At 38.7% G+C, this 20,754-nt stretch overlaps 1 protein-coding gene across 2 annotated transcripts in view; it reads right to left on the reverse strand.

The window, feature by feature from the left end:
- The window catches only part of phf14 (PHD finger protein 14), a 145,612-nt gene that overhangs the window by 66,716 nt on the left and 58,142 nt on the right, over positions 1-20,754 (reverse strand). Inside the window, exons 15-17 of one of the 2 annotated variants that reach the window (XM_085378075.1) lie at positions 4,643-4,705; positions 2,314-2,435; positions 432-830 (exon numbers count right to left, since the gene is read on the reverse strand). In XM_085378075.1, the coding sequence (XP_085234201.1) occupies positions 824-830; positions 2,314-2,435; positions 4,643-4,705 (192 nt within the window). In that variant the 3' untranslated portion in view covers positions 432-823. Of the gene's footprint in view, positions 1-431; positions 831-2,313; positions 2,436-4,642; positions 4,706-20,754 lie in introns of those variants that run through there. The other variant, XM_085378074.1, reaches the window with a different exon arrangement.

Here is a 20,754-nt window from a genome sequence, read left to right on the forward strand (position 1 = left end):
TATAGTCTAAAGTGCTCCACAGCAGCACATTCAGCTTACTACAGGACTTCCTTTAAGAAGTTAAACGCTAAACCAAACAAACTTAGCTGCTTTATTCATTGAGAAAGCTTTATCCTACTCGACTGATTATACTTGAAATCAATCTTAAGGAAGCCACAAAGTGGGCAACTGAACTTTGCATTAAATTGCTTTCTTTTTTTTCTTTTTTTTTTAATGAACAGAGCAATACAGGTGTTCATGTTTCACTGTTACTGTCTAATGTTAATCTAAAACGATTTTCAAAAGGAAATACAGCACACATTAAAGAAGGAATGACAATATTTCATGAAAACCATTAAAGATAACTCAAATGTATTACAGATCTTAATTTCAGGTGGCTTAATAGTAAACGCTGTCATTTTCTACTTGTTTTTTTTTTTTTTTTTTTTTCTTTTGCTCATGTATTTTAGTCAGTCGTCAAAAGTGTTTAAATCCTAACATGTCTTGCTGCATGCAGCTGTGTCCAAATAATAAGATAAGTTAATGGTCATATGTGCAAGCAGTTGAGAGTCCAACACTAATAAAAATATAGTAATAAAATGAAATATAACTGTGTCTGACAACAATTCATCATGTAGGGATCCATGTTTTAGATTCACACAGATCTGCTCAATTTCGTTGGTCCAGTTTGGATCAGAGGTGGCTGTGGGGCGGCGTGATGGTCTCGTTCTTCAGTCTGACTTGACTGCCATTCTTCAAATGCTTCAATTTGTCTCTCTCTCTCTCTAAGCCAACGGTCATCTGTCCCGAGTTCTTATGGGAGGTGAGGTAGCTGCCCCAGCTCTCACAACCTGTGCAATGCAAAGATAGAAAGAGTCAGGGCAGCACACCTCACACCCCGACCAGAACCCCTGAAACTCAAATGCTGCCTCAAGAGCACCAAAAATAACACACAAATACTTTAGTATTCAAGTGCTGAGCTCATTCCAATCTGTTAAAATGACACTGGTCCTGAAAAGGTATTTGACATGTCAATGTGAATGAAAAACTAATATTTGTAACATTCATTCTACATTAGTGTGATACTTTACACTACAGACACTACTTAGCAGATTGTTGCAAAAGAAAAGACATTAAAGATTTAAACTGTTGAATAAAACTCTAGTTACTAATAGGATGCCTGAATCAACCCAGTACAAGTGCTGGATGATAGATGATGGTTTTATTTCAACTCAAAAGAATCCAAACACCAAAAAAGTGTTTGTACTCTTCTTTGTTTCCTGTCACTCATTGGGGTATTTAATAGTCACAATAGAATTTTCTGCACTTTTTTTTAATTTAAAGGATGTGCATTTGTTGCTTCACTATTTGTCTGATCTTGAAAAGAAGACAGTGAATTCTAGAGCACATAGTAATTCACACTATCCACATTATTTATACCGAGTAAAGAAAAAGAAGAGCGGTACACACTAGAGACCACTGAGTGTCAAGCTTTTTTTGAATGACTTAAATCAATGATGGAACTGAAACAATGAGTAAAGTAGAAGAGATGAGAATTTATAATTTAGTCACTGCAATAAAACTGTAGCAGAATTACAGAATTGATGCTGAACCCTTTCTAAAGTTATCCAAAAGCTTGAAAAAAAAAAAAAAAAAAGCAAATGTTGATTTTGCACCAACAAACAAACAAACACCCGCAGATTAGGACAGATGTTTTACAAAAATGAATGAAAAACACAAGTGACTTCATGCATCATCTTTGAATTTACAATAGAACGGCTAAAGTTATATTTCAACATAACCTTTTAAAAACTGATAAGGTGCTTAAAGTTACAAGTCTATGTGCACTCTAGAGCAACAAGACAATGTTCATGAAGGGAACTGTGTTCAGTGGGAAGTCTGAATAATTGGGAAAAAAAATCTGAGGGTTTCATCACAGGGCAATGTCCTGACAAGGTCCCCATTATTACCAACTTTTTTTAAATTATTTCTTTCATAGAATGCCAAATGCCAAGAAGAATTCTGTTTATTAGACACCTGACATCAGGGGTAGAGGAAATTCTGCTGTTCATTATGCCTTAATGAACTGTGCAAATGTATGTGGCAGGTCAATATAGAGCGCCTATGGAGGAGAAATCGTCAACCCCCTCATTCTGCAGAGCATAGGCAGCCCGAGCCTAATGAAGACTGAACTTTAATCATCAGGAGGATATGGTTGCGTCATGGGACACACACACACACACACACACACACACACACACACACACACACACACAAATAATAACCTCTGAGACTGAGACACACACACACACACACACACTTGCATTACCTCACCTCACAAGGTTTTCATTGTCGCCTGGTCCTTTGCAGGTTGTACACTCAGTCCTCGTGTCATCAGCTTTTGGTTTTTTCTGCATTGCAGACTGGCGTTGTCGCCGTTCCCGTGGCAGAGGTTCCTATGGAAACAAGGCTGATTAGGAATGAGACCTGTATGAGTGCTTGTTGAGTAGTAAAAAATAATGAGTATTAAACTGGGGAAAGATGTGAAGTACATTAAAGCATTATTTCCACAATATAACTGATGAATGTGATAACTGGGGCAAGGCCCTATTGAAACTTTACATTAACTACTAAAACAGCTGTATGGATGCTATGCAGATGATTTCCAGTTTTATCTATCCATAAAGCCAGTTGACACACACCAATTAGTTAAACTGCATAAATGTCATAAAGACCTGGATGACCTCTAATTTCTGGCTTCTAAATTCAGATAAAACTGAAGTTGGTTATTGTACTCACCCCTAAAATGGTAAAAACATCGTGTCTAACTGTTGTGGTCCTGGGTCTTTGACCCAGTATTTTGAGTTTTGTTGTTGACTTGTGATTTATTTCTTTTGGATCTGAGATGATTTACTGTTCTAGTTCACTATCTTGTCCTTTGAGGATTACACTGTTCCCTGGCATTTCTGAGTTTGTTTGTCCTCTGTGCTCTTATGATTGTGTTATTTCTGTTTCGTGCCCAGTCTGTTCTAGTTTTGTCTCTGTCTCTTGTCCTCAGTGTTTCCTGTGGTAATCAGTCATCTGTTTATCTCCGGTCCCTGTGTCACGTTCAAACATCTTAGCCTGGGTCTCAGCATGTTTATTGGTCATATCCTGTTTTATTTTCATAGTCCCCTGTCTCATGTGCATGATATTCAGTTTTGCTTCTTATCAGTTAGATTCTGTTCAGCTGTGTTCCCAAGTGTGTCCACTTTGTCCTAATCTCCCTAATGTCCTTCCTCACTGATTACAAATGTGAACCAAGCAGTCACATTAATGGATCAGCATACACAGGAACATAATTCCTTTTATCTGTGCATGTGTTATTAAAAATGACATAAACATTAATATCCTGGAGCCTGTAAAATACAAAATTTTTGCATCTTTACTTGTTTAAGGCATACCTAAACCTCAGAAAATTCACAAAAAACTTAATGAATTGTTTTTTCAACATTAGTTCCTATAAAATGCAACTTTACTATAAAGTCTGTACCACGATTAGGAAACATGACAGATCAGATTAAAGCAACATGCCAGTAGTAATGACGTTTTCGTGAAATGAGTCCATCAGCCTATAGGAATATTTGCTCTGAGTTTATTACGTACCTGAGACAACATTCAGAACTTGGAATCATCCATGAGCATCCCAAAACCAAAATAGTTGAATTCATTTTTGCACATAGCACAATGGCAATTGCTATTAAACAGTGATTATCAGAATCAGGGCTGTCTAACGTGTTCATTAAAATCAACTGAACTGTGTATGTACAAAAGTTTCTACAACTCTGTCATGAGCACAACAAATTCTAAAAATAAACACCAACACATCAAGTTGTGCACTGTACAATCTTGTGTATAAGAATACAGATACACCGATCTACCCCTCAGTCTCCTAGTAGACACACATTTGCCTTGTTCACAAGATTTTCATAACACTTGACCTCTGACTTTGAGGTCAAAGTGACTGAGATTTGTCCAAGACTTCTTTTTGGACTTTCTTTGCAGATGCACCTATAGTATCAATCTCAAAATTCTAGTTGACTTCCTTCTTGAGTTATCACAGTCACAAGATTCTCTGACCTCTGACCTCAAACTCATCCAACATTGTCATAGATATACCTGTGATATCTATTTGAAGTTAATGCATTTACAAATTAGGTGTTCACCTGCCCACTGCCTGCCCGGCAGGATGACAACAATACCTCACCAGTGTTTTAAGCTAAGGGGTAAACAGCTTTGGTCTTATTAGCCCAGCTTGACCTTTTCTGTCAGTCTCGCAATCACAAACTTGGCAAAGGAGAGAAAAAAAAAAAAGCTTAAAAACATTTGCATTCTTCCTCTTACATTCTTAAAGTATGTATTGAAATCTGTACTGTGAGGAAAGTCAGTTCCTTTAAACAGTAGGATTCTTCTTGAAGAAACAATTAACTATTTTTTAATTTCAATAGAGGAACAATACTGGCAAATATGAGTAAGAAAAGACAAAAAACAAAAAAAAAACCCTGGAATGACAGAATGCGACAAAGAAGCAAACATGGGCAGGTAGAAGAGCTTAACTGAATTTCTCAAGAACATGTTGTTTAGAACAATACCTTTTTTTCTGTAGAGAAATAAAGCAACAAACCTCAATTTTATCTTCTCGCTCCTCACAGACTGGAACTCTCTTCCTCTTCTGCCCTCTGGTTCTCTATTTAAAAAGATAAATTAAAAATCCGAGCGGTTGTAAATGGTTGAAATGGTAATGCCATACAAAATACAAAACAATACAATATAATTTTAAGAAGAAATTAAGACATTTTTATTTCTGGGTGGGTCAAAGCCTTGTCTGACACCTTATAGCTTGATTTTTCTCTGCTGAAATCCAGATCAGAGAAGAAATTAATTTTAGTAATCCAGGTGTTGGTTGCTTTATAAAAGGCTTTCAAGCAATGTGGCATTCTTGGTTCATTTCATTTGCCTTAGATTGTGTCCTTGAAGGAACAGGGAGGGGCTGCCAAAGGTAGCTTGAAGAAGAGACATTGTATAACATGAAGACAAGGAACTCAAAGAGTCTTGAAATGAAATCTATGGAAGAGTACTGAAATGACAAACACGTGTCTTCCTACACCCTTGGTGGTTTGTGGACTGATCTGGCTGGGTCCTGGTTCGGTTCTGAGCTTTGGCCCCTGTGGGGACGTGGTCATGGAGGGTGGGGTAATCCTTCCCTACTGCTTCCAGGTGAGCATTGCTGCCCAGGTACAGGTCTTGTTGGTTCCAGGGAGCGCGGGTGGATGTTCTGCTGTGGTCGTTGACCCACTCTCTCAGGAGTGGTGGTCTTGGGTTTCTTGGACCTCTTCTGCGTGGGAGAGTGGTGGGGGTAGGGGGCTCGGGACTCTGCCAAGTCCTGGGCAATTCTTGGTTGCTAGGGTGACGAGCCTCTAGCGGGGTTGGCTGCCTCTCGCCCTTTGGCAATGGGCACCCCATCTGAGGTCTACCTCCTGCTCGGACAGACTCGCAGTTGTCGACAAAATGTGTAGCCTCAGGTCTTCGGTACTCATGGGGCCTGCGGATGGGTTGATCTCCTCGATCTATCTCTATCTGCCTTCGGCTCCTGGGGGCTGTCATTGCGGCTTCCCACCCTTATTATCAAATACACTTCGTGACAAAGTCACATACACAGACACTCAGTTTCGCTCAGACCCACACACACACACACACACACACACACGCACACACACACACACAAGAAGACTGTTGATTTATGTATCTGTGCATTTTCTAATTTTTGTGTACCAGTTGCTGTAGGTTTTGTTTTTTGTTGCAGCAGTTGACAGTACGGGGTCTGATCATTATCTAGGCAAGGCAAGGCAAGTTTATTTGTATAGCACAATTCAACAACAAGGTGATTCAAAGTGCTTTACAGAGACATTAGAAACAAGAACAAATAAAAAGCATGATTTAAAATTGAATAAAACAAGCAAATAAACTAACTAACTAATTAACAAACAAACAAACAAACAACAGTATATAAAATCAAAACAGATAAAATCAGAACAGTAGATAAAATCAGTAGTTAAATGTAAGTTTTGAAATTTAAGCTTAAAGTGTGGATTTGGTGCTTTATTCAAATGCAGCTGAGAACAGGTGAGTCTTCAATTATAGTTAATTATAATTATAGTCATAGACAAACACAATCTGACACAATAATAGATGAACAGTTGTTTCTATCATTATCTTCCCTTGTCTTTATCAAACAAACTGGGTATCTATTCACAGTCCACGCTGTACTATAACAGTGACCATAAACACATAACAGTAAGGAGATGCATAAGTATGGATGATATAATGATTAACATCATTTTGTTAAGAGATAAAATTCCTGGCACATGGAAACTTTATGTCATTATTGTTTCTCCTCTTTTAAATTTTACATTGGGTCAGTGTCAAATGTGCCAAAAAGGAGACACATGCTGTTACTTTTTTCAACAAGTCATGGACTGGAACTTTAAATATATAGCATTTTTGAAATATCTTATTTAAGTATATATATTATATTATGACTAAATCATGGCATTTCAAATTATTTTCATTTAATTTAAATGCATTGGTTAGGATTTCAGATATGCTTTTACCTTCGTAAGATATTTGGTCATATCGTAATAATTTTATTAAGTTATGCACTTTGTTATATTTATGTTGTGTTTAATCTTGTTTTTTTTAATGTCTGCTACGACGAGAAATTGGTATTAATGTTCAAAGTTTGTTAAAGAAAGATGTTTTGGAAAAAGGATTAATCTGGGTTCATTAATCATTTCATTTGGCTCTCTATGCACGTATTACATTAGAAGCGCTGCAAAAAAACGGAAAAAAATATCAATCTGCCTCTATGTGTATATATATATATACACACACACACACACACACACATATATATATATATTTCTTCTACATAAAATGAAAAGTATTCTACTTTCACATAGAAACATTTTCATACAGTTTCTTCTTGGGGGCTAATTCAATTAACTTAGAAGGAAAAAACTTCATTCAGAGGGGGTGTTACTAAAAAAAAATGATAAGGTTTAGACTGTGAGCCAGCCAAGTAGATGAATTAAATGCTTTTATTTCGCAACTTCATTCACAGCACTGTTGGTAAACCCTTAAGCTACATTGGAAGCAATGACCAGAAACCAAAGATGGTGACTAGAAAGCAAAAAAAGCGAATGATATTCCATGACTTCAAGCGACTACGGATGAAATACCCGTGGATGCCACAAAGTGGACAAGCATAGAAATAAACCTTTCTGGTGTCCATTCTTCTCACAGAAAAAAGGATACCATAAGTTGAATACGAGTGTGAGAAAACAGAAAACACCTTATTTCAAGCAAATGTCTGAGCTGCTGGAGAGAGTTTAAAAGGGGAAGAAAAATTGACAACATATTTAAACAGATTGTGAAAACAATCCCATCTGTCGCCTTTGGCTCAGCACAACTTGCCAGATGGAGCACTTATCATTAAGAATGTTAACTGCAAGATTGCTGCCAATTGGCTCCTTCATAGTTCCTTTTCTCCTGTGAGTGAAGCACCAAATAAAAGGCTTGACATTATTTAATAATTTTTGTATTAAAGTAGTGCCAGTTAAAGTAATCTATAAACCCAGGGAGAACAGAGTGTAGCTGGATCAGCTGAAAAAGGTTCAGCCACATAGCATAGCTACTCTCAGGCTCTGCTCAGGTGAGGAAATTAAAAATGTGGGCAGTTCATACGTCCCAGGCAAAATCAATCTTTAATTAAGTACATTAGTGCATCTTTAAGAAGCATGAATTATTGCACAGGATTAGAAAAATTAACAGAGCATGAGAAGACACGCTAATTTCAATTTGCCACCTTTTTTCATTTGTCCACCTTATTCCGTAACTCAGGTAAAATTTAGGTGAAGGCGTCATTACAAAGGCTTCAGTGTTCTATTTCTAACTTAAAGAACAACTGACTGTTCTTTAAGTTATACTTTGTAATTATAAATATACACTGATTGGTTTGTAATTAGGCCTTCCAACAAATTAATATTTTCTCACAAAACTAAAGTTTTGTGAGAAAATATTAATTTGTGTCTGCACCTTCGACGCATGATATGAAGGATCATTTATCACCAAGGAAGGGGTCCCCTTCACCAAATAAGCAAAAATGTAAAGGAAAGAGGCAGCATGACTGTTATTTTGTATTAACCGGTGTCACAGATTAACTAGTGTTGATCAAACAGATTGGTTGTGGTTGTAGAATTGCTTCTCAGGAGCCACTACCAACAAAGCAGGAATGTGGTGAATACTTTGTCTTTACAAATGTGTGATGAACCGAAGATTTGAACCAAAATTTTGATTCATCAGTCCATAAAACCTCCTTCCAGTCTTCCATTGGCAGTGTTTCATGGCCCAGGCAAGCCTATTTGTCTTATTATGATGTCTTAGCAATGGCTTTCTTGCTGCAACTCGTCCTGTCAAACCTGCAGCTGGAATTCTTCTCTTCGCAGTTGAAACCGAGTCTTGCTTACTACGACCACTATTAAGCTGTGCTTGAAGCTGTTGTCCTGTGAGCAGCTTATCACACAAGCTGTTAACTCTCAGAAACTTGTCCTCTGATTTAGTTGTGGCTTTGGGTCTGTCAGACCTTTTCCTGTTAGTTTGTTTCTGAGAGACTTTTGATGGTGAAGAAAACTGTACTTACAGGCACCTTGATGTTCTTTGCAATTTCTCTGTAGGAAACACCTACATGTTATGATGGTCTGTCTCTCTTTCATTGTTAATTGCCTTTTTCTCACCATTTTTGTAGCAACACACTACTCCTCTGCAGTACAATACTGTAGTTTTCAAGGCTTGATCAACCTCTATTGCTGAGGAACAGCTTTAAATTGTTAATCTATGTTGTGTTCCCTGAAAAAGGCCTTTTTGTATAATTCTGTTATTTTTCACTTTTGGTTAACCTTACCTTTAAAACCAACAAACAAACAAACATTTGTACCTTTGTACCATTTCAAACTATTCATTGGACTTGAACGACATGAACTGTAATAAATAACTGGAAAAATTGGGGTGTTCTAAAACTTTTGACTGGTAGTTTATATTTGTCAAAGTTACATGCTTCAAAACATTAAACCAATTTCAGCATTAGACAAAAATAATCTGCGTAAATACAAAATCCAGGTTTTCAATAATGATTTCATTTATTAAGAGAAAAAGCTAGCCAAACCTTCGTGGTCCTATATGAAAAATCAACTGCCCCCTAAACCTAAGAGATGGTTGTACCACGCCTGGCAGCAAGGGTCAAGCACTTGTGATAAACGGCAATGAGTCTTTCACATTGATGTGGAGGAACTTTGGCCCACAATTTTTGGCAGAATTGTTTTCATTCAGGCACATTCAAGGGTTTTGTCCCACCAGTCTGCAGAACACCTCAGTTGTACGGAAGGCCCAACAGCGCCTCTACTACCTGAGGAGACTGCGGAGCGCACACATTCCCAGATCTCTGATGTTGAACTTCTACAACTGTGCCATCAGCAGCGTTCTGACGTATGGATTTCTAGTGTGGTTCCCCAGCTGCACCAAGGCCGATCAGCAAGCACTCCAGCGGGTGGTGAAAGAAGCTGGCAGAATTATTGGAACAAGTCTGTCAGAGATCAGTAATATCTTCCCCACTCGCTGTCTGAGGAGGGTGCACAGTATCCTGCGGGACCAACATCACCCTGCGCGCCACCTTTTCCATCTGCTGCCCTCAGGGAGAAGGTACAGGTCTATACAGGCCAGAACATCCAGACTGGCCAACAGCCTGTATCCACAGGCTGTGAGGCTCCTGAACTCCCTGCCCCCCTCTCACGGACAATAACCATATCCAACTTCTTAATAGCAATGAACTGGTCTGCATTGGTGCATCATATCTTTATTCTCTTCCCCCTCCTGCCCCCCCCCCCTCTCTCTTAAATAGATAACTATCATATCTGATATCATATCTCACAGTACAATAATATTGAATGGGTTGCATTGTTGTATTTTGTCATGTTTCTCAGGTCTTTGTCTGAATTTCTACGAACATTATTGCTAAGGATTGTCTTATTGCATTGGAGTCACACTGGGTTAAATATGTACACTTGGGTTTTAAGGGGTATTTATTATTTTCTTCTTTTTTTGGGTTGTATGGAAGCCCCAAACGCAATTTCATTGTTCTTGACAATGACAATAAATAAATAAATACTAAAATACTAAATACTAAAATATTTCCCCAAAAGTCTTGTGTATCATCAAAATGTGTTTTGCCTTGTGTTTATTTTGGCCAGCTATGGAACTCTCCCTCGGATATTTTTTCCCAGTGTGCGTCTCATTGCTGAATCAAGAACACTAACCTTAACTGAGACAAGTGAGGCCTGGAGATATTGTTCTGGATTCTGATACCTTATCCAGGAGGTCACGACCCAATGTGTTATTAGAATCATTTGATAGAAAGTTTGAAAGTTCGCCACAGTTTTCTCCATTTTTGTGGATAAGGGCTCTTACCTTGGTTTCCCTGGAGTCCCAAAGCCTTAGAAAGGACTTTGTAACCATTTCCAAAATCGCAAATGTCAATGATTTTGTTTCTCATCAGTTCTTGCGCTTGTTTAATTTTATCAGACAGGTTACACTTGAATTACTTCTCAGTTCAAGAGTTTTGACAGCAATCAGGGTAGGGTGCGGATAGTGAAACTGATATTCACTGTGATTAATCATAGTTAATTCATTTTAATGAAGTCCCTCATTGGTAAAATACCCCATGTTACAACCCTGTTGACAACAGCCAGCTTCGTAGAGGCCACAAAGGTGACATTTAGGTCTTTAGGTCGTGGCAAAATTCACTTTTTTTCTCCTTTCATTGTTTATTTTGTTTTTGTTTGGAAGGCAAGGCAAGGCAAGGCAAGTTTATTTGTATAGCACAATTCAACAACAAGGTGATTCAAAGTGCTTTACAGAGATATTAGAAACAAGAACAAATAAAAAGCATGATTTAAAATTGATTAAAACAAGCAAATAAACTAACTAACTAATTAACAAACAAACAAACAAACAAACAAACAAACAAACAAACAAAACAGTATATAAAATCAAAACAGATAAAATCAGAACAGTAGATAAAATCAGTAGTTAAATGTAAGTTTTGAAATTTAAGCTTAAAGTGTGGATTTGGTGCTTTATTCAAATGCAGCTGAGAACAGGTGAGTCTTCAACCTGGATTTAAATAAACTGAGTGTTTCAGCTGATCTGAGGCTTTCTGGGAGTTTGTTCCAGATATAAGGAGCATAAAAGCTGAATGCAGCTTCTCCGTGTCTGGTTCTGACTCTGGGAACTGATAAAAGACCGGATCCAGATGACCTGAGGGATCTGGAAGGTTCATACTGGGTCAGGAGGTCATTGATGTATTTTGGTCCTAAACCATTCAGAGCTTTATAGGCCAGCATCAGAACTTTAAAGTCTATCCTCTGACGGACAGGCAGCCAGTGTAAGGACCTCAGAGCTGGACTGATGTGGTCCACTTTTTTGGTCTTAGTGAGGACTCGAGCAGCAGAGTTCTGAATGAGCTGTAGTTGTCTGACTGATTTTTTAGGTAGACCTGTAAAGATGCTGTTACAGTAATCAAGCCTACTAAAGATGAATGCATGGACTAGTTTTTCCAGGTCCTGTTGAGACATCAGATCTTTTATCCTTGATATATTCTTGAGGTGATAGTAAGCTGACTTTGTTATTGTCTTAATGTGTTTTTCTAAGTTTAGGTCTGCATCCATCACTACACCCAAATTTCTCGCCTGGTTTGTGGTTTTTAGATGTATAGATTGAAGTTCTCTGGTGACCTGTAATCGTTTTTCTTTGGCGCCAAAGACTATTACCTCAGTTTTGTTTTTGTTTAGCTGGAGAAAATTGTGGCACAACCAGTCATTGATTTCCTCAATGCATTTACCAAGAGCCTGTACAGGGCCTCGGTCTCCTGGTGACATTGTGATATATATTTGTGTGTCATCTGCATAGCTGTGATAGTTTATTTTGTTGTTGTTTATAATCTGTGCCAGTGGGAGCATGTAGATGTTAAACAGAAGGGGTCCCAAGATGGAACCTTGGGGAACTCCACATGTGATACTTGTCTGCTCAGATGTGAAGTTACCTATTGATACAAAGTATTTCCTGTTTTCTAAGTATGTTTTGAACCAGTTTAGTACAGTTCCTGAAAGACCTGTCCAGTTCTCCAGTCGTTTGAGTAATATGTTGTGGTCAACTGTATCAAATGCTGCACTGAGATCCAGTAAAACTAGGACTGACATTTTTCCACTGTCTGTATTCAGACATATGTCATTAAACACTTTGGTCAGAGCGGTTTCAGTGCTGTGGTTCTGTCTAAAACCTGACTGGAAGGCATCGTAGCAATTATTCTGTTTTAAGAAGTAACTGAGCTGTTGAGAAACTGCTTTTTCAATGATCTTACTTAAAAACGGGAGATTTGAGATCGGCCTGTAGTTGTTCATTTGTGTCTTGTCAAGATTGTCCTTTTTCAGTATAGGTTTGATTACAGCAGTTTTTAGTGATTCTGGAAACACACCTGATAATAAAGAAAAGTTGACGATCTGGAAAGGAGATTGTGTCAAAGTCACATGCACTCTACTGGAAGCTGGGCACAGTTGGAATCCTGCAATCTAAAGTGCCTTTATAAAGTGCCTTAAGTGCCTTTATTTATAGGTACAGCTATTTTTTCTGTCACTTTCAGTTTTTTATATGTTTCAATGATGAAAGCTTCTGCTTTAAAAAAAAAACCAAAACGGTTGCTTGTTATTACATAATAGTTCATAAGCAGTACTGGATTGAGTTTTAGGATCTTCTAAACTAAAATAAACAGGATGAAATAATTTGGAATTTATTTGGGGTAAGTCCTTGACTAACTTTTGTCAATATCAAATAAACTGAGAACTAAAAGGAAATTCTCAATCTCTCCTTGTTGTATAGCTGAGCTTTTCAAACAGTTTTAACAGTTACTTTATTCTGACAAAAGCCGAATGATGAATTAGCGCTTCCAGTCAGAGATTAAGCTGCACCGCTTTACTGTATTTCCAGACTTGCTTTCGGCACAATTTACAGTGCGCGCTACTCTGTTTTTTTGTCAGACTTGAAATAGCCGAAATACCTTCACACTACGAAACTTCTATGGCTCTTCCGTTCGACAATCTCTCCGGCATTGGAACCATCATCTGTTTTCTCTTCGGTAACGCTCTCGGTTGATTTTTCTAGTCGGCACACTCATTTCCTCCATTCCCCGGGTGGAATGGCGGTTGACTGCTTCCCAAACAAATACAGCATGGCACTTGTGCTGTACGTAACAAGTCACGTGACGTGACGCTGCGGCTGTGATTGGTTCGGCTCTGCGCTACTTAATTTGGATTGGCTGTTCTTTTTTTTTCTTTTCTTTTTTTTAAGAGGACAAGAGCGGTGAGGTCTATCGCAATAGTTTAATTTTTCTATCGAGAAAAAGTTATTTCGCAATACATATCGTTATCGTTCTATCGCCCAGCTCTAGTTGTTAGAATTTATTTAATATTACTTTCTACACCAGGATCTTTTTCTACGTAGCTGACGGCTGGTAACTGTCTAGCAAAGTTTAGCCAGGGGGGCCGATAAGGATTGAACAGTGAAAAGGGGGCACAAAGACATACTTTTCTTTCATATTCTCAGTTAAAATGTCGAGCTTTTAATAAATAATTATCTGAATTTTACACCCAAAGTTTTAATCTGATGTAAGATGTATAGAAGTCCATTACTGTATATAGTAACTATTAAGTCTAATATACCCTAGTAAGCTATAGTACTATTTCCATCTGTGCAGTCTGCAATTCTGTTGAAGAAAGATGTTGAATCTATTTATTATTTCTTGAAAAATAATTGATTTCTGTGCATTTTTTTCCCACACTGCATCAAATTAAAGTTGATTACGTCGATTAAGCATCATGAGGTGGAGGGTGGTTCCCTAATTTTTATTTTTTTTTTTGCTGGCAGTTTGCAACCCTATTAGTTAGGTTGCTTACTCTTTAAAATACAGTGGGGCAAAAAAGTATTTAGTCAGCCACCGATTGTGCAAGTTCCCCCACCTAAAATGATGACAGAGGTCAGTAATTTGCACCAGAGGTACACTTCAACTGTGAGAGACAGAATGTGAAAAAAATATCCATGAATCCACATGGTAGGATTTGTAAAAAATTTATTCGTAAATCAGGGTGAAAAATAAGTATTTGGTCAATAACAAAAATACAACTCAATACTTTGTAACATAACCTTTGTTGGCAATAACAGAGGTCAAACGTTTACTATAGGTCTTTACCAGGTTTGCACACACAGTAGCTGGTATTTTGGCCCATTCCTCCATGCAGATCTTCTCGAGAGCAGTGATGTTTTGGGGCTGTCGCCGAGCAACACGGACTTTCAACTCCCGCCACAGATTTTCTATGGGGTTGAGGTCTGGAGACTGGCTAGGCCACTCCAGGACTTTCAAATGCTTCTTACGGAGCCACTCCTTTGTTGCCCGGGCGGTGTGTTTTGGATCATTGTCATGTTGGAAGACCCAGCCTCGTTTCATCTTCAAAGTTCTCACTGATGGAAGGAGGTTTTGGCTCAAAATCTCACGATACATGGCCCCATTCATTCTGTCCTTAACACGGATCAGTCGTCCTGTCCCCTTGGCAGAAAAACAGCCCCATAGCATGATGTTTCCACCCCCATGCTTCACAGTAGGTATGGTGTTCTTGGGATGCAACTCAGTATTCTTCTTCCTCCAAACACGACGAGTTGAGTTTATACCAAAAAGTTCTACTTTGGTTTCATCTGACCACATGACATTCTCCCAATCCTCTGCTGTATCATCCATGTGCTCTCTGGCAAACTTCAGACGGGCCTGGACATGCACTGGCTTCAGCAGCGGAACACGTCTGGCACTGCGGGATTTGATTCCCTGCCATTGTAGTGTGTTACTGATGGTGACCTTTGTTACTTTGGTCCCAGCTCTCTGCAGGTCATTCACCAGGTCCCCCCCGTGTGGTTCTGGGATCTTTGCTCACCGTTCTCATGATCATTTTGACCCCACGGGATGAGATCTTGCGTGGAGCCCCAGATCGAGGGAGATTATCAGTGGTCTTGTATGTCTTCCATTTTCTGATGATTGCTCCCACAGTTGATTTTTTCACACCAAGCTGCTTGCCTATTGTAGATTCACTCTTCCCAGTCTGGTGCAGGTCTACAATACTTTTCCTGGTTGTCCTTCGAAAGCTCTTTGGTCTTGGCCATGGCGGAGTTTGGAGTCTGACTGTTTGAGGCTGTGGACAGGTGTCTTTTATACAGATGATGAGTTCAAACAGGTGCCATTCATACAGGTAACGAGTGGGGGACAGAAAAGCTTCTTACAGACGACGTTACAGGTCTGTGAGAGCCAGAGATTTTCCTTGTTTGAGGTGACCAAATACTTATTTTCCACCCTAATTTACGAATAAATTCTTTACAAATCCTACCATGTGAATTCATGGATTTTTTTTCCACATTCTGTCTCTCACAGTTGAAGTGTACCTCTGGTGCAAATTACTGACCTCTGTCATCATTTTAAGTGGGGGAACTTGCACAATCGGTGGCTGACTAAATACTTTTTTGCCCCACTGTACCAGAATAGGGAGGATGGAGCAGGTTTAAGTTTATTAGATTGATCAGTTTTGCTGAACTATGAAATATTTTGGGTGCAGTGTATGTTTTGCATAAAGGTATAACAGAATAGCTTTAGTGTTTTGGTTTTTTTTTGTTGTTGTTTTTTTTAAACTTGAGTATGAACTTATACAAAATGCAGCAAGATATTAAAAAAAACATTTTTATTGATTAAAAAACACTATATCGGATTCATATCGGTATCAGCCGATATCCAAATTTATGATATCGGTATCGGACATAAAAAAAAAGTCATATCGTGCCATTTCTAGTTCTAACATACTCCCATTTCATAGATAGACTTCAGGCTCTTCTCACCACTCTGTGTTACTGACTCAGCTGGAAGAACCCAATGAAAAATTTTCTTGAATTCCAAGTGAGAACCTCTAGATCACATATTGACTAGAGAAAAAACAATTACTAACAATTCGAGAAGCGGTGAAGGAAGCCATGACATCAGGGATGTCGCTCTTTTGAACTGAACTAACAGCAGAGTTAAACTGGAAAAATACAAGAAACTGTGCATCATCGGAACAACTGAGAAATGCACTGGAGAAATAGATGAGGACATGAACGAAGCGTCTTACCTTGAAGGATGCTACTGATGTAATATTATTAGAATTGATGGTATTCCAGAGGGTGCAGAAGGCACCTCCACTGTCGCTTTTATAAAAAAAATCTGATGAAGTTGGAACTGGCTTGAAAACACTAAGCTGAACCAAGAGTGTGACCTGGGAATAGAGTGAGCACACTGGGCCCTTGTGCCAAAGGTGATACACGCGAATCTTATTAGGCTAAATCTCAGGGGTCAAAACTTTGCATTTGCATCTTTTCCATTCTCTAATTTGACTATGCCCCCTAACTTTTATTTGGATTCCCATACTGTCACTCTGATTTTGTTTGAACATTATAGTAGAATGACATTTTAGGAATAGCCATATTCTTCTCTTCTTGTTTTAACCATAAATACTGATGCTTCTGAATCTGCCTCCAAGCTTTGTTTTTTATTTTTTTCTCTTTTCTCACTTAAAACTGGGAACCTCATTTGTTGGCTGCAAGGTTTTGGATTATGCTATTTGTGTTCATTTTGAGGTCTGTGATAATAAATGCAGTTTCTTTTTTTTTTTTTAACCCTTTAAGACCTACCATAGAACCAAGTTCGCCAGAGCTTATATTATATTTTTACATGCTGTGGAGCCATTTTTGGGAGCATTTCAAGTTGCTATACATCAATACAACCATTATAGCCCAAACTTTAATAATATGTCTGCATTAGGTGCATAGTAATTACATAAATTGCAAAAAAGTGCAATAAACTACAAAAAAATTGAAAATCGTTTTTGTTTTTTTAACATATATTTCTAGTTAGAGAAATTTAAGAGGCTTATCCCTCAAAACTGTAAATACAAAAAAGTTACACAAACTAGTTTCCCACCACAGGAAATTTATTTTGAGTGTCTTCATAGTTTTATTTTTGAAATACACCAATTTTTATATACTGCAGGAAAAACGAAAATAAATATTATAGTGCAAATTTGCAAAATAACAGCATATGCATCAAAATAAACTATTTCCAGCAGTGCAATATGAGTCTTAAGCATCCCAGAAACGACACAAAGTCATAAAGTCAAACATAACTTTTTAAAACACATAACAAGTAAAACACAAGCTCATAAGGCCCCGATCGTAAAAAACTACATTTCCGCAAAATGACGTCACTTCCGGTTTCGGGCAGGTCATGCGGTCATGTGATAGTTCGCGCTGATGGACGTAGGAAGTGTTACAAACAGCTGATGGATCGGCGAAGCGTGTTTCTGGAATATCATGTTTTTGTTGCTGCAAGTGATTTTTATGCAGTTTTTGCAAAGCTATATGTGGAAGGAAACTGTGACCTAGGACAAGCTGATGGCATAAGATGTAAGTACGACTCCTCCAGTTTCATATGCAAAAAAAATTATTGCGCTAGCTTACTTGGTTGCAGAGCTACCGGGATTTAAAAATAGTTACGCAAAACAGAGCGTGCCCGCTCCGATCGGCTGTAAAGGGTTAAAGATAGCTATCAAAAAACTTAAAAAAAAAAAGAGAGAGTTTTCACACACTTTCACATCTTCTAGAAGCAGGAAGAAGAGAGGAGTGAACCATATAAGGCTTATATGATTTAGTCATGAAAGTGGCCACTTTCATATATTGTTTTAGTAAGTTTTCAAAACATACTAGTTTCATTTATATACTTTTTCTAGGGATCATATCTTTTTTTCACTCTTGTATGCTTTTCATACAAGTTTCACACAAGACAGATACAAACTTTATAAGATTTATATATATCTTTTCCATATGGCAGTCAAAAAACGAGGGGCTACCTCTGTAGCATGGAAATGGTTTGGTTATGAAAAGTCTGACACAGACCAGATAAAACTGTACTATGCAATTATGCTGCAAACCGGTCCCCACCTCAGACTCAAACACAGCAAATCTCTTCTACCACCGATGCAAAAATCATGTGAAAGAGTATGAAGAGAGTTTACTGATGAGAAGAAAAAAAGAGCTGCCAGGTGCTCCAAATAAACCTTAGACTCAAACGTTAGAACAGGCTTTTCCCCGCAGCACGCCGTGTAATAAATACTCACAAAGAAAATGGCGGCCCGAGATTCACAGAATTTACAGAAAATGCACTATTTTGTGATATAAATGCTTCAATGGCTATCAGTTTGTCAGTTTGACTCTAAAGTGCTGTACTGTATGTTTGTAAGTTTTCTCCCCAACAAACACAACAATGTCGACAAAACGTCGAGTGGGTGCCTTTGGCTTGATTCTATAGTACTGCATTTATTTTTCTACAAGGTTTGAACTTAGAGAGTGTTTAAACAAGAGAGAAAAGTGTGAAAATGTTCCTGCCTGTCTGAGAAAAGTGTATAAAGTGTGTAGTGAGGGGTTTTACAGCCTTAAAACATCTATAATAATTGTAAAAAATAAAGTCGGCTACTTTGCGGATCACTTATCGCAGGTTATTGTTAGAACATAACTACCGCGATAACGAGGGACCGCTGTAGTTATATATAGTTAGCTAGTGAAGCAGACTGCAAAACCTTGATGATCACACAATTTTTTTAATTACCGTACTTTCTGGACCATAAGCCGCTACTTTTTCCCTAGGTTTTGAGCCATGAGGCTTATACAAAGGTGCGGCTATTCTGTGGATTTTTCTTCCACCACTAGGGGGACTCTAACCAGAATTAGAATAAAAAACAAGATAGATGAAAAATCAATGCAAAGAAGAATACACTACTTTTTCTTTAGCAGATAGAACACGCACAACAAATTACCAACTGGTAATTATTTTCAAATCCTCGCCCCTTCATCATGGAAACCACACGAAGAAGTTCGTATGATGCAAGTTTTAAGTTGAAGGCCATCGATCTTGCTATCCAGGAGGGAAACCGCGCTGCTGCACGCAAGCTTAGCGTCAATGAGTCTATGGTGAGACGTTGGAGGCGGCAGCGGGAAGAGCTCATGCAATGCCAAAAGTCGAGAAAAGCTTTCAGAGGACATAAAAGCAGGTGGCCTGAACTTGAAAATGTCCTGGAGGAATGGGTGAAGACACTGAGAGCAGGTGGCCGAGGTGTATCCACTGTACAGATCCGACTGAAAGCCAAAACAATCGCCCGCGAAATGAATATTAAAGATTTCAAAGGTGGGCCGTCATGGTGTTTCAGATTTATGAAACGTAAAAACCTGTCCGTCAGGGCACGGACCACTCTCTGTCAGCAACTCCCCCCTGACTATCAGGAAAAAGTTGAAAACTTCCACAAATTCGTTGAAAAAAAGATACAAGAAAACTCCATCGGACCAGACGACATAATCAATATGGATGAAGTACCTTTAACATTTGATCTGCCTCTGACCAGGACCGTTAACAAGACAGGTGCATCATCCGTGTTGTTGAAAACAACAGGCCATGAGAGGACGCACTTCACCTGCGTTCTGGCATGCACGGCATCCGGACAAAAACTTCAACCAATGGTGATTTTTAAGCGCATAACTATGCCGAAAGAACAACTCCCGAAAGGCATAGTGGTCAAAGTTAACACCAAAGGGTGGATGATAGAAGGTCTAATGAAGGAATGGTTAACGGAGTGCTATGGGAAGCGCCCGGGAGGATTTTTTCACCGGAAAAAAGCACTGCTTGTTTTGGATAGCATGAGGGCCCACATCACAGATTCTGTGAAAGCAGCGATCAAGAAAACAAACTCCATTCCAGCTGTGATTCCTGGAGGTACAACAAAGTTTTTGCAGCCACTTGACATCAGTGTAAATCGGGCATTTAAAGCTGCACTACGGGTTGAGTGGGAGACTTGGATGACAAGCGGTGAAAAGTCATTCACAAAAACTGGCCGCATGCGAAAAGCATCCTTTTCTGATGTCTGTCAGTGGATCCTAACAGCGTGGAGTGCTGTGAAAGAATCCACCATCACCAATGGGTTCCGAAAGGCTGGACTGCTGCGCGAAGAGAGCGGCGCACCTTCAGAGCCAACTTCACCGGAGGATGACAGTGACACGGAGAGCGAGACTGATGGAGACAGATGTGATGAAGCGCTTCTGAGCCTGTTCAACTCCGACACTGAAGAAGACGACTTCATGGGTTTCAGCGAAGATGATTAAAGTGACATGTGGTTTCAAATACAGGAAAAATGGAGGTAAATAAATAGCGGTTATTTTCTCTTGGTTCTGTTACGTTTTAATCAGCAAAGTTGCTGCCGTGTTAAAAGGCATTGTTCGGAAAGAATCTGTTCAGGTACATACTTGTACATTTGCACTACAAGATTGTTCTGTACATGCAGTAAATATCTATTTTTTCATCATAGATATCTGCGGCTTATAGCTGGGTGCGGCTTGTATATCTTTTTTTTTTAAATTTTTTAAAAATAGAGCGGATGCGGCTTATATACAGGTGCGCTCTATTGTCCAGAAAGTACGGTATCTTTTTTTTTTTTTGCAGACAGGGAATACTGTATATGATTTCGT

This window comes from Diplotaxodon limnothrissa, linkage group LG18, assembly GCF_057381915.1.
Source record: "Diplotaxodon limnothrissa isolate DT_005_m linkage group LG18, D_limnothrissa_male_GT1.1, whole genome shotgun sequence".
In the NCBI taxonomy this organism is placed as follows: domain Eukaryota; kingdom Metazoa; phylum Chordata; class Actinopteri; order Cichliformes; family Cichlidae; genus Diplotaxodon; species Diplotaxodon limnothrissa.